Consider the following 14,823-nt stretch of genomic DNA (forward strand, 5'->3'; position numbering starts at 1 on the left):
TATATATATATATATATATATATATATATATATATATATATGGCATTTAATAGGAAGGAAATTTTGAAGCATAAATCCTTTTTTATTATGAAAAAATACATAGTAGCTAAAACATGCCAATTTTCAATGGACTTATTTAACTCATATTCAAAACTGCTTGTGTATATAGAATTATATTTTCATACCATAAATGACTCCTACTCACATTTTCTAAATAATTTGCACATATTAACTAAGCAAGAAAGAAAAAGAGGGGCCAGCTGGGTGGCTCGTTGGTTATGAGTTGGCTTGGGAGTGTGAGCTCTGAGCAGCAGGGTCTCCGGTTTGGATCCCACATGGGCCAGTGATGCTGCACCCTCTACAGCTAAGATGGTGAACAACAGCTCGACCTGGAGCTGGGCTGCCATGAGTCACCGGCAATGGCATAGGCTGCAGTGGGGCTGTGGTGGGCTGCTATGAGCTGCTGTGAGCCACCATGAGCGCCCATCCAATGGCCGGAGATCGACTGCTTCAGCCCAGAAGAGTGCAATGATCATAATACCAACAAGGGCCAGTGAAGCAATGTCCTCCACAACTAGACTGAAGAACAAAAAGGACAGCAACTTGTCTGTTCCCCTTCTTCAGTTCCCCAATAAAATCTTAAAGAAAAAAAAAAAGAAAAAGAAAAAGAAAAAGAAATTTAAAAAATACAAGCTTCATAGCAGCCTACAGAACTTAGGCAGACAAAAAGAAAAAGAGGTTGTCAAAGTTGCCTTTGGGAAACAAATATATGGATTTTAACTTACAGAACAAATACAAAAAAGAAAGTTAAGATAAAGAGAGTATTATAAAAGTAAATGCCTTAGCAGCTCATGTAACTAATGTTCAAGAAAATGACTAACTTTTATGGTAAAACACTAATAAAAAATCCCAACATTTTCATTTAAAATAGACACCACATACTGGTTTACATTTTTAAGCAACAGCAAATTAATATATCCAATAAATGTATTTGTTCATTATAGGAGTTATATAGACATGGATGATAAACTTTCATTGCTAATGTCATATAATTATCTCAAAAGCTCAAAAATTGGCTAAGCTCTTTTTTTTCCTCAGAGACACTGATGACTATCTCTTACTTAGAAGTATCTTTTTCTCATATGGCCTATTTATTGCATAGTGCAGCTGCACTGACCATCTAAGTGGGTTCAAGTTTTGGGAAATTAAAAATTTCACAGTCTCCAGACCCGTGAAATGTTCTACCCAGGAAGTTCTTTTGTAATGCATGAGACAGGTTTGTAGAATTACACAATTACAGGACCAGCATAAAAAAACAAAAACTGAATTAGGGACATAAAAGTAAAAAACTGATTAATAGTATAGCACATAATTATGGATAATAGAAAATTAGAAAATTGCCATGTTAGGCATGCTTCTATATAGAAGAAATAAATAGATGCACAGGAATATAGAGATAAACATAGAGATAAAAAGCTAAAGAAAGAGATAGATGATAGATGGATATACATAGAGAGATATGTACATACATAGGTAAAAATAAATAAATAGATATCAATAAAGTCTTTGTCCCCAAATTTAAACTACACTTCTAAACCTGGAGTCCAAAATTGGGTTTCAGGGAATATCTGAAGCCCCTAAGTGTTTACAGTTTTAGTAAGTATATGCATTTTTCTGGCAAAAGATCCATAATTCATTTATCGGATTGTGTACACACCCATGACTCTAACTTTTCATTTAGCTCTGGAAAATAATTAGAGTGGAAAATTTCTTTTGAAATTTACAGAAGTAATACGCAATTGTCTGAGACTATTGGAACTAATTAGCATAGTCATGGCTAAAGGTGGGAAAAACAACACCTTTTTTTTTGAAGGGCTTAGTTTGTTTCCAGGAAAGTGAAAACGACTTAGAGTACCATCCAGAATTTTTCTTTTTTTCTTTGTTTCCATAGCTGCCTCTTCATCCCTCATCCTCATTTCTTGTGTGTTCCTTCCTCTTTTCTTTCTCTGGGGGAAGGAAGAGGATAAGAAAACCTCCAAGTTCTAGTTTTTATTGATTTGGGGCGCTGGGCCAAGATGGGGCTTTGAGAGTCTGGGATACTAGTAATTGCCTTTGAAACTCATAATAGGTTCCGCCTGGAGGTCAGTGGACTGATTACCTATGCAGGTCAGTGGAACGATTGCCAACATGTGAGTAATATCAGGTGTGCTTGTGGCTGGCTAGACGATGAGTGAGACCTTGGCCAGTGTGTGGAGTGAGTTTGGGAAGAAGCTGACACAGTTTCTTCAATGTGAGTTCTGTATTGAAGAGAAGTGAACCCCAGTGTGTCAGTTTTCTGTATGGAAAAAAATTACAGATGTGTAGCTGCCTTCTTTGGCATAGTTACACATAAGGACACCGCAGGCAAGTATGTTCTTCTCTCCACTTTTTCATGACAGTATAGTTGTGGCTTTAGATCATACAATCAAAAGAACTATAAGTGGACATCTTTATCCAGTGCCTATTTTTATGATAGGCTTAAACATACCAATTGTTGTAAATAAATGAAAATGCCTATTTTCACTTCAAGTGTCAAAACTCTCATTCTTAATGAATGAGCTAAGGAGAGATACAAGTACAGTAATATCTTGGTTTGCGAGCATGATTAGCTCTGGAAATAAACTACTCGTATTGCAAGAAATCACTTGTTTACCACGTTAAAATGTATTAGAAATGTTTGCTCATCTTGCAGAACACTCACAAACTACGTTACTCACAATCCAAGGTTTTACTGTATATTCATTTCAGCTAATAATAATAAAAAGTTCACATGTTCATATTTCAGAAAGTAGTCTATAAATTCTAATATCTCACATTTTAAGCTAGAATATATATATATATATATAATTTTTACTTCCTGAAACTTTACCTCTAAAAGGTAAATCAGTGATATTCTCTCTCTCCTCTCTCTCTCTCTTTCTCTTTTTCTCTCTTTCTCCCTCATCTATTCATTCATTACCTAGTGTTAGCTGTTTGCTTTTGGTGAAATTACTGCTCTGTGTCTCAGTTTCTTTATCTGGGAATGGAGATAACAATATGGGCTGCCTTACAGAGTTGTAGTAAGGGTTAAATGAAGTGATATATGTAAGAACCTGGAACAATGCCTGGGATGCAGAAAGCTAGATACAGATAAAACTATAGACATTTTAATGCTTTGTCTAGATCCCAGAGGCTGGTATATTGGCAGCTGATGTCACACAGAGGCCCTCATGGGAATTGTTCTCCATTGCAACAGGGAACTGCTTTGCCCAAGTTGATCTATCTTCCCTGCCCCCCATCAATGACTAGACTAGCTGATGCCAGGAAACAGAGGTCTGGTGTCTCAGTTTAGAGCAACTCTGAGGGGCATCCTAGCTCCAGAGCTCAGTTGCAATGGTGTTATGGGATAGCTTCTCCTTCTGCCCCATCTTGCTTCCCTTGCTTCCGCAAAGATGAAGTGTCTCCAGAGACCACCCCCCAGAACCACCCAATAAGCGTTATAACATAACTCTCCATCAGAGTGTGTTTCCCCGGAATCCAAGCTAAGATTATAGATAAATGTAGATAAAAAGCCGTCATTCTCTTATCCTGGAATGGCTAAAATCTAAATCTGAAGAAAAAAAAGTGCTAAAAACTCACATTCTAAATCTTGTGCCTAGCTTGCAGAGAGAACACATTTCAGAGAAGGAACCCAAAACTCCATTTCCCTGCCCCCGACTAGAACAAGAGGGAGGCTAGAAAAGAGGAAGTGCCATTTGGACAAAAGAGTTTTCAAGATAAACACTATTTTGGGAGGGGAAGGAAGAGAATTTCTCTCAACCATCAGAATAAATCAGGAAGGCATGAAAAAATTGCACATAAATTATGAAGCTTGGCAAGCCACTGAACCTTCTGGGTCTGAAGCTCATGCTTCATGGGGAAAGGGGCAAGGTGGCAGGCTCGGGGGAGACGGCAACAGTGAGATGCCTGCTCTGCTCTTCCTCGGCACATGAGTTTCCTGGTGGCTGAATTAGCACAAAGAAAGCTACTGGCTTTTGAGTGCTTTTGTTGGTGTCCCATCTAAGAAGATCATGCCCAAGGCAAAGAATCCTGCCATGTGACATGGACTTCCAATTCTAAGGATGTTGAAAAATCCACCAACGTGCGCCAAGAGAGAGCATTTGGAGAGGAATGTTATAAACAGTCAGGGTTAATTTCTGTGTAGGAAGATTCCTTCCTCCATTTTTCTCTTGGTATCATTTTCAGAGAGGAAGACAGAGAAGTAGGAAAGAAAATGTGAGATATTTCCCTCCACCTCAGCCACTAGAACCACCAAGAGGCCTTGGTGCATGAGGGGATGAAAAGCTCCTATACAGCAGGAAGTAAGAGTTCAACACAGCCAACCTGGGAGCTGACCATAAGCAAACAAACAAACAAAACCATTACATATGATTGAGATTCCTCCATTAACCTGGTAAATACATACACTGCAGTAAATATTTATCTAGCACATTGCATTATACTGTACTAGGTATTAGAGATGTAGTAACGAGGAAGAAAGGTGTGGTTACTGACTCTGTGGAGCACACACTCCCTGGTCTGTCTCTGCCTGTCTCTCTCTGCCTCTGAAACCGTATTTCTTTTTTTTTTTTTTAAGCTGAGCCATCCTGCCACCTGTTAGCAGCTCAGCGGCTGCTCAGCTTGGGCCGGGAATCAAACCGGCGACCCTGTTGCTCAGAGCTCACACTCTTGAGCGAGCTCTTAACCAACTGAGCCACTCGGCCGGCTCTTTGAAACTGTATTTCATTTCCTCCCTCTGATAGACCACTCCTCTAAGTTAAGGCATCATCATGGCATTAATTACTCTGTTAATTTTTTGTGAACATCACAAGAAAAACTTCCACAGAACATATTTTGAGAAGCAGCGACCATTTTCTTTCTTCAAGCACTCACTATGTACTAAAGGTCTGCCAACATTCCCTTCACAACCACATTTCCCAAAAGCCTAGCACTTGGCCATAAAATTCACTCCCGTCTACAATTTGGCGTGTCAAACAGCAACATCTTCAAATTTGCCAATTTGGCTAACATCTCCTTTTTGAATAACAAGTAGAGAAACAGGAAAAAAACTGGAATGAAAGGCTTTAAATCATAGCATTATTCAGAGAGATAATTCATGGTGTGGGATAGCAAGTTTATGAGAAATTCATCCTAAATGATGGTAGATTTCTTTTTTAAATAGGTTTTTACAAAAGCCTAAAACCTGTATAGAAATATAATACAGAAACAAAGTAATACGTAATACAGCCCACCTCATAGTTGTAGTAAGGCCTGAGGCCCCCAGTTCTATTGAAAAATCTTGTTTTTCTTATTTGCACATGATTAACAATTTCATAGGGCATTTCAGACTAAAGCAAAAACAAAACAAAGGCTCCTACCTACATTGCATTTGGATAAATTATAAAGATATATAGCATTTACGTGCATAATCTCTCTCTCAATGTGTGTGTGTGTGTGTGTGTGTGTGTGTGTATAAAATCTTCACACAAAACATTCATACGCAAATATGTGAGTATGTATATAGTGCAAAGAGCTTCCTGGAGGCTTTTGTCAGTTTTGTTACCATTATAGGCAGGTAGAATTAAAGGATTTAATCCTATTCACGGCTATACCTTGCAGAGCTAGGCTTCAGGTACTTGACTAGAAAGACAGAATAGTGTTAGACTCGTAAGTATCATTTGCAGCATGGGTTTTCCGAAGTGGCGACTGAGAGAATTCCACAGAGAAAGCGATGTAGAGTAAACATGTGTTACGAGGATGTGCTGCCCGGTAGGCCTGAAGAGGGTTCTGTGCAAGGCACTAATCACATTTCCACAATCTTTCCTGTCTCCTCCACTTTCCGAGAAATGAAAGCACTCTTGCAACTTTTTAAATCCCCCAAGTCAAACTATTTCACAATGGGGAAAATTAGAAAATATTATCTTGTTATTCCCATTTGCAAAGACAAATCAAGTGTCACGTTATTCCTAAGTAATCCTGATTTTACAAAAATTGATTAAAATCATGTGATACAGATCTGCACATTTTCATACAAATACAGAAGCACTGGCCTGGAAATGCCGTCCTGATGCCAGGGGCAGACCAATAAACCTCCAATGACCAAGATTAATGTCCCAGACACTGGATTTTCACAGAAAATCATAGTGATTTTCCAAATCCTTCTTCATAGAACCATTTGACACAATTCTCTTGTTACTTCAGAAGATGATTCAGAATTATGAAACCTAATTTAGAAGCTACTAAATATTGTATTAATGATTCAGGAAGCATCTTTTCAAATGAGATGTGGGCTCATTTTTTTTGAAAGAACCACCTTCAGATCCCACATCAGTCTTAAGCTTCTTAGCTTTGGTCATCAAAAGCCATTATTTCACATGCACTGTATGTGAAACATATGCCCTAGAACAGCAATCTTGGGAGGTTTCGTGACTTCCTGAGTTTGAAGACACAGCTGTTTCTAGACATCTTGACATATCCATGTATATTATATAAGTTCATCTTCACTGAAAGATGAAATCTCTACACAGTAGACCAAATGGGAAAGTAGACCTTTACTGTTATTGGAGATAAAGAGTCAACAAGAACTAATGTTTGAGAATAAATAGGAAAAGAAATTTCCTGTACTGATACTTCAAAGACTTTGCAACATCTGGAATTTGATTCTATACAGGGTATTCTGCTAAGAAGTAAGTATAAAAAGATTTTAATAGGGCAAACAAGATTCAGGTTTCTTACAATATGTTTTCCCTGGGGGAAAACAAATAACACAATGCATCTGACTAACCTTTCTGCACTTCAGCTGCATTAATTAACATTTAGTCATGGATTCCACTGTGAGCCAGATGAACTCAGTGCTACAGCTGTTTTCATTGAAGGGAAAAAATATGCTTTCACATTTTACATTCCCAGCATTTATAAATATGGGAAAAAATCTTTTATTGACTGCCTTTATGCCAACATTGTTGATATGCATTGCATATTAGTCACCCAAATAATTTTTGAACTCACCCTAGACTGTGATTAAATCAATGTCAGTATCCCTTCAGCTGGGACAGTCAGAGCCAATGCTATAAAAAAACACATTCCTAACTCCCCTTTTCTTACCTCAAGGTTTAGGAAAGGCTAAAGAACTGATCAAAGAAGTAGATCATGGCCTTGAAGAAATTGTTGCTGAGTGAGTCAAAGATGCAAGAGGAGATCAGGTACCCTGAGAGGTACAGATGAAGATGACCAGAAAAGAAGTGAACAGATGTTGAAGAAATGTAACGGCAGGGTCTGATGGCTTGGCAGAGGGGTCCTCAATGCTACAAGCCAAACATGTGGAAGTGGTTGGTGGGGAGAAAAGCTGGGGTACAGAACTGCAACATTTTGTCAGTCATTGAAGGAGGGGTTTTTTGGTGTGTTTTTTTTTCTCTTTTATATCAAAGGCTTCTTTACCATGTTGTTTTGAGAGGAAATTATGACTGTAAATCAGCAGGACAATGTATTCTACCTGTAATACCTTGCCAAATTTCATAGCACAAAAGCTCTGTGAGAGCAACTTTGTCTCCAATAGTCTCTTAGAAATGCTATGTCATGACTTCTGGTCAGCTCTGGAATCTTTTGGACAAATGGATATCCAATAATCACGTGGTCATGCGTATGTGTTTGCATCTTCATTTGTACCAGCGTATAAACATGGAATCATTATCTGTGTAAATAGTAACCAAATTTGATACTTGCCTCCTCAAATTAATGTTTTCAGCCATGACTCAAGAAGAATAAAGGCTATCTGACCTTTTTTCACCTTTCCCAACATGCAACAGCAATAATTCAATCAAACCAGAAAAATATCTTACCTGGAACTACTTCAAAAAGGAATTTCCCTGGGCTCTCTTCATTGCAGGGATGTTCGAGGACTTTATTTCCGGGCAGGAAAATGGTACCCTGTGAACACAAATTCTCAAATCATCAATATCATCAGATGGCAAATATCGAATGTCATCATCATCATCATCATCATCATCATCGTCAGTGAATATCCCAGGTGCAATTGTAACCCAGTGTATAGCAATATGTGTCAGACTCATTTATATTCCCAACTAATCAAACTCATGTAAGTCATTCAACATTTAACAAATATTTGTTGACCATCTAATAAGATACTGTGTTAAGTGATGAATTCATTTTAAGCACCAATTTATTAAATGCAATCTGTGTACCAAAAGATTTACTGAGCATCCTGTCAACATCACATTATTTGTCAGAATAACCTTATGAAGTATGCATATTCTCCATTTTATACTGTGAAAACCAAGGCAAAGACATTAAATAACTTAGTTAACATTGTCATACCTTTCTCTTAATTATCCCTTCTCTTCCCTGTTGGATTTCTGTCTCTTTAGTGGATCATTCTCATGGTGCTGAGACATATTTAAAAGTTTATCCTATTGAAAAATTTACTTTGACTCCAGCTCCCCCTCCAGCTATCATCCATCCCCCCTCTTACCTAGCAAACGGTTGTCTACACTAAATCTGTGTCTTTATATATATATATATATATATATATATATATATATATATCCACTGTAGTCTGGTTTGTGCACACATAATTCCAATTAAATGACTCTCACAAGCTTCATGCTTGACAATTTTCAATCCTCAATGAACTTGACTTCCCAGGAGCATTCAACATTATTATCTACTCTTTCTTGAAGCACCTTCTTCCCTTGGCTTCTTGGTCTTCCCCAGGTTTTTCTCTTACTTTTCTGATGGCCAAGTTTATTTTGCTGGCTCTAACTGGCCTTTAAATATTAGTGTTTCAAAGATTTATCCAATGATTCCTTCTCTTCTGACTCTACATTCTCTTTCTCCAAACTATCTCATCAATGCCTATGACTTCAATAACCAACTATAAGCCAGTGAATACCAGAATAATATTTCTAACCCAGGGCCCTTTGAAATTCAGACCTTTATAGCCAATAACTTATTTGGCATTTCCATTTGGATATCTCAAAAGCATCTTAAACTAAACTCAGTCAAATTAAAATGCAATTAATTCTGGTACTGTTTATGTATTTCTAACTCAGTGACTGGCACCCTCTTCCAATCAATTCCAAAAGCCAGTAATGTAGGGGTCATTATCTGTACTATATCTCTGCTGTCACCACTTCCTAGTTCTATTGTCTCTTGCCTGGAGTGTTTCAATTGCCAATTCACTGGATTCCCCATAATACTCGTACATCTTTCAATCCATTTTTTTCCCCTTAAGGCAGTCAGAGTGATCTTTAGAAACAGAAATTTGATCTTGGAACTTTCCTGCTTAAAAATCTTCAATGGCTTTCATTTGTCCCCAGGTAAAGCTTTGGGTGGTCTGGTTCCACCCATATCTCTAAGCTTATTTTTCCATTCTATAGTTGTAATGCTTTTTATGTCCTTCTATGATCCAGCCAACTGCCTTTCTATAAATATCATCATATGGTCATCTACGTGAGATCTACTTTCTTTCCCAGGTTATTTTATACCCAGTTTTCAAACTGACTACATCCAAAACATACTTGCAAAGCTTCCTGAATTTTTCCTGGACTAATTTACCACTATATGTAATTATGTTATTTGCAAGTTTATTTAATTAATGTCTATCTCCATCATTAAACTGTAAAGGAGAAAAGATAATATATATTTGTCTCCCTAATTTACCAGCAACGCTTAGCTAGCATTTTGCCTGGCATAAAGTTAATGCTAAAAAATAAATAAAAATTAAAATTAAATAAATAAAAATTGTACGGTTAAGTGAATGAGTACTGTTGGTATAACAAAGCCAATATCTAAAATTAAGCATGCTGATTTAAAAGTTTAAGCTCTTGTCCACTATATTTCATTGTCCACTTTCCTAGCTTGAAGCAATATTTAACTCAAGTAATATTTTATTCAACTTTCATTCTACCTGATTTGGCCCAGAAAATTATAGTAATCAACTTGATTGCTCCTTCTGGGCTTAGAGTAATAAAGCATAGCACTCCCTAACTAAAACCCAAGGAATTGGAGGTTAGATGTATCCTTCCCTTCTCCCTCCATGCTCACAAGGTGAAATGTTAGAGGTACCACCCTCGCTTTCCTCCTCCAGGAAGTAAATTTTCCTGCTTTATATCTAGTGTCCTCTGGACTATGGATCTCATTTTGTTTGCTGGTATTTTTCAATAATTAAAAAAAAATTACTAAAAATTTTGAAAATATTCATCACAATTAAAACCTTTCTCTTATATACCAGGCATGCCAAAAAAATGAATACAAGTGGACACTTTGGTCAGCATTGCTCAAGCAGTAGTTTGCCGTAATCAGAAGTGTCTGGATGCTGATGGTAACCACTTTGAGCACCTCTTGTAATTGCAGAAGTTAAACATGACTTGTATTCATCTTTTGTTATTGATATATATTGAGTATTACAATTTTAATACAGTTTTCCTTTCTTAAAATATGAATACATGTTTTGGCACCCTCTTTATAGTTTTAATCTGTATGATTTCTATAAAATTATATAATAAGTTGTTTCAATTATGAGTTTATTTTGCATACTGAAATGATTTTGTAATTAAACTTGTGATTTAGCTTAGTTTTAGAACATAGCATCTAATCTTCTAGATAGATACAATATTCATTTATGCATGCATATATGTGTATATGTGTGTATGTATAGCTCCTGTGTAATTCTATACCTTCAAGCTCTACTTAAAATCTTAAACTCTACATGTGCCCTATAAAGTGAATTCAAGCCACTCTCCTGCATAAACAATTCTCCTGAATAAAGCCATTCTCCTCCATGAAATCCCAAACTACCTTACTTGGTGAATAAAAGACAGAGTAATGCTATTCTTTTTTTTTTTTTTGTACATATAAAATAGCTATTTCTGGTTGATATTTTTATTTTAATTTTCAAATTTGACATTATACAGATTTTATACTTTGACCATTTTCTAAACAAATTGTGATGTAAAATTAATAGTTTAAGTAGCAGTAGACAAGGTTTAGGGTAGGATGTACTGTAATTGACAAACATGTATTGTGGCTAATTCATTGTCACTCACTAAGTAATATAAAGTCATTTAATTAAAACACATAGCTTGATCACCTTATATAGAAACCACGTAGTTAAAGTCTATTAGAGAAGGGTTTTAATTGTGCTAGTTATTTTCAAAGTATTTTGCAATGGTTACATTGTCAGAAAATTCAGATAAACAAAAAAAATCCATAATTTACCCACCACCATAGATAACCAATATTAACACCATATACATCTTTCTGTATTTGCATAAACTTATGTATATGTGTGTGTTAACACACATAGTGATTTTTACAAAAAAAAGTAATTAAAATATATCTGCTTCAAAACAAAAATAGAAACTTAAAAAATTTTATTAGTTTTGTTATTATGCCAATTTAACAATCTACATCATTTTTAAAAGCTGAATAGTATATAGTATTTGATTGAATATACATACTTTTATACCCTCTATTGTTGTAAAGTGTTTAAGTTTTTTTTTGTAAGTATTATTAGAAAAAACATTTTCATGATTATCCGTGAAGCTAAATCTTTGAGCTCCTCTTTAACTTATTCTTTAGGACAAATACTTAAGAGAAAAATTAGTAGTCAAAAATATGCATTGTTTGTGTGGGTTTGGTTAATTATTCCACAGTTGCTCTAAATTACCTAATCAAACAAATAAACAATTAATAAACAAGTATAATTCAAGTGCCCAAACTGATTCAAAAGTACTTTATTGAGACGCTGTCCTATGTTAGGTATTATTGCTGATGATGTTAAGTGTGTAAATTATTTCAGTGATGTAATGTGTGCTAAAAAAATAAACTCTCTTAAGAGCTCGCTCAAGAGTGTGAGCTCTGAGCAGCAGTGGTTTGAGTCCCGCCCGAGCTGAGCTGCCACTGAGCTGCCAACAGGTGGCTGGATGGCTCAGCTAAAAATAAACAAATAAATGAATAAATAAATAAATAAATAAATAAATAAATAAATAAAATAAAATAAAATAAAAAATAAACTCTCCACTAATATAATATATAACTATACAACAAATTAGAGTAAGGAGAGGGTTTATGTGGAGGAATAATTAGGAAGTAAAGATTGTTGGAGAGGTTGAGGACAAGCTGTGGGAAGTCTAACCCCAGGCAAAGGATGTTGCATTTCATATCCATAACAACTGAGAACCAGAGTAAGTGCTTCAGCAAAGCAGATGGAGATTTAAGAATGCCAGCATCTTAGAAAGAAGTCTGTTACCATTAAGCAATTGATTAACAAAAGATGGCGAAGTCAAGACCTACACAAACGTGTTGGCGGTAAAAATAGCACAAATTTGCCTTAGAGATGCATTATTAGAGACATATTTTTAAGAAATATGAAATTGGTCATAAGTTAAACACTAGGAATGAAGAAGGAAGAGTCAAAGATGACTTCCATTTTTCTCTTCTGTATATCTACGAGAAAGGTGGCGGCTCTTGTTATAAATGGGGAATTAAGGAGATTCAAGTTCCATGAAGTCCGTGTCCATGAGCCCAAACTATACGGTATTCTTTAATTTTCTGTAAGTAGCTAAGCTACCTTCTATCTGCCTCTCCAGATCTTCTCTCCACCCATCATTCCATTCTATACCCTAGGAAACTAATCTCTATAAATTGCATTAACCAGGTTCTCCTGACCTCTGGCTTCAGGTGGGTTTGAGAGGCCATAGCAAGAGGCCAAAAGACAAGATATCTAAGGACCTGTCTTCCTCCTTGCTAGGCAGGAATTTGGCCCTATTTGCACTGGCTGCCTTACTCCATACACCCTTAACTTGCAGGCTTCCCCAGGTTTCAGCAAAGCTAAGAGTGGAAATGGGTTCCTCCCTGTTTTTAGCACTTGGTTTGTTCCACTATCTGTTAGTTTCTATTAATCTTTCCAACACTTTGTAAATGGTTTCTTTATCATACACTCTCGGGGTGGAGCCGTCAATTTCTTGTTGGGATCGTGAGTGACAAAACAGCCAGGGTGTAAGTAGTCTGAGTTTTCTAAGAGCAGATTGCTCCATTATTCAATAGGCCTCCCTGCAAATTTTGGGTGATCAGAAAGAAGAGGCTCAAGAATTAAAAAGGATACAAACTTTTTGATAAGCATTCAGTACATGTGACAATAATTACATGTCAATAATTAATCAGCATATTTAGAATAGAACTGTACTTATTCTCATCCCTTCCAGGGATATTTATTTTATAAAGAATCTTTAACTATTCAAAACAGGATAATATGTTAAACAAAATCTTCAATAGTTTGACAGCTAAGAGTTGGCAAAAGAAATATAATGCAGAACTATACTAATATTTGTTTTCAGCTAAAATTACTATTAGAAAAGAAACTCATCTCTGGTTAGTATCAGATCACTGAGCCAAAGCCACAAGATATTGGGATAAGGCTAGACGCTGTTAAAAATAAATATAGCGATCTTATTCTCTGAAATTCACATTGGAAAAATGTATTCATGTGCTGTATGTAGTCTAGTTAATTTCATAAGAACAATGATGAGATTTTTCTTCCATTATGAACAATGACCATGAACATCACAAGGAACTAGGCAAAAGCCTCAGCTTGTATAAAAATATACATAAAATAAAATATATGTATATTTTTAATACAAGTAGAAGTTTAAAAATGAGATGAAGGTGAAATAAATGTTATTCAACAGTTATCAGAGTTACATAGGTTGATTCATTCTCTTTTTTGTAGCAATTAATTTCATTAATTCACTCAACACCTATTTGTTACAACACATAGCATGTGCCAGGCCCTGTCCTAGGCACAGGGAATAGAAAATAATAGTGAGAAAGTTCAATAGTATCCTTGTACTCCCGGATATTAGAATCACAAACAAACAAACAAACAAACAAACAAACAAAACTATTACTGATAAGCCCTTGTTATGAAAAGAAAACAGGACATACAAGCTTATGAAAGATATAAAATTGTATCCACTAGTGCTCTGGCCATATAGCAATCTACAAATGATGATAAAGTTTGTGGTTTCATAAATCTTTTCTGGAGTCAAACTGCCCAGGTTCAGATTCCCATTCTTTCACCATTAGCAAAGTGGCTTCAGGCAAGATAATTATCTTCTCTACTCCTCAGGCTCATCATCCTTAAAATGGGATAAAAACAGAACGTACTTCCTAACTGTGAACTCATATATGTAGAGTGTGTAGAAAAATGCCTGATAGATAGTATTTTTAGCTGCTTTTAATATTGACCAAAAAAATCTTATATCCCAGAAGACTCAAAGATATTTTGGACCCATAATTTGCTAACCCCCAAATGATGAGATGATTCTAGTAAAGGTTCAATATATACCTGCTAGTATTATCATCTAGTAGAGTAAATGGGGAGATGAACTAATTAGAAATTTTGAAATTAGTTTTCACTGTCATGTTTGCAAGGCTAGACTAAGACTAATCAAAACAAACAATTAACCACCATAATTAACAACCATAATAATAGACAGCATAGCATAATGGTATTGACAATAATGATTGTTAACATTTCTTGACTATTACTTTGCTAAAAAATATGTGTATGCAATTTATATCATTAATTCGCTCAATGTCTCTGTGACATATGTATTTCTCATTTTATAGGTGAGAAAAATGAAGCTCAGGGGGCACCTAGTGAAGAGCCTGCATTGTAGATTCCTAACACATATTTGTTTGAAAAGGAAAGAGAGAGAGAGAGAGAGAGAGAGAGAGAGAGAGGGG

At 35.8% G+C, this 14,823-nt stretch overlaps 1 protein-coding gene across 1 annotated transcript in view; it reads right to left on the bottom strand.

Moving 5' to 3' along the window:
• Positions 1 to 14,823, bottom strand: part of LOC109371516 (rho GTPase-activating protein 24-like) — a 150,313-nt gene that overhangs the window by 4,682 nt on the left and 130,808 nt on the right. The window contains exon 3 of the mRNA XM_019624074.1: positions 7,896 to 7,983. Coding sequence (XP_019479619.1) covers positions 7,896 to 7,983 — 88 coding nt within the window. The remainder of the gene's footprint in view (positions 1 to 7,895; positions 7,984 to 14,823) is intronic.

The sequence above is a fragment of the Hipposideros armiger genome, unplaced genomic scaffold (genome assembly GCF_001890085.2).
Source record: "Hipposideros armiger isolate ML-2016 unplaced genomic scaffold, ASM189008v1 scaffold_576, whole genome shotgun sequence".
NCBI lineage: Eukaryota > Metazoa > Chordata > Mammalia > Chiroptera > Hipposideridae > Hipposideros > Hipposideros armiger.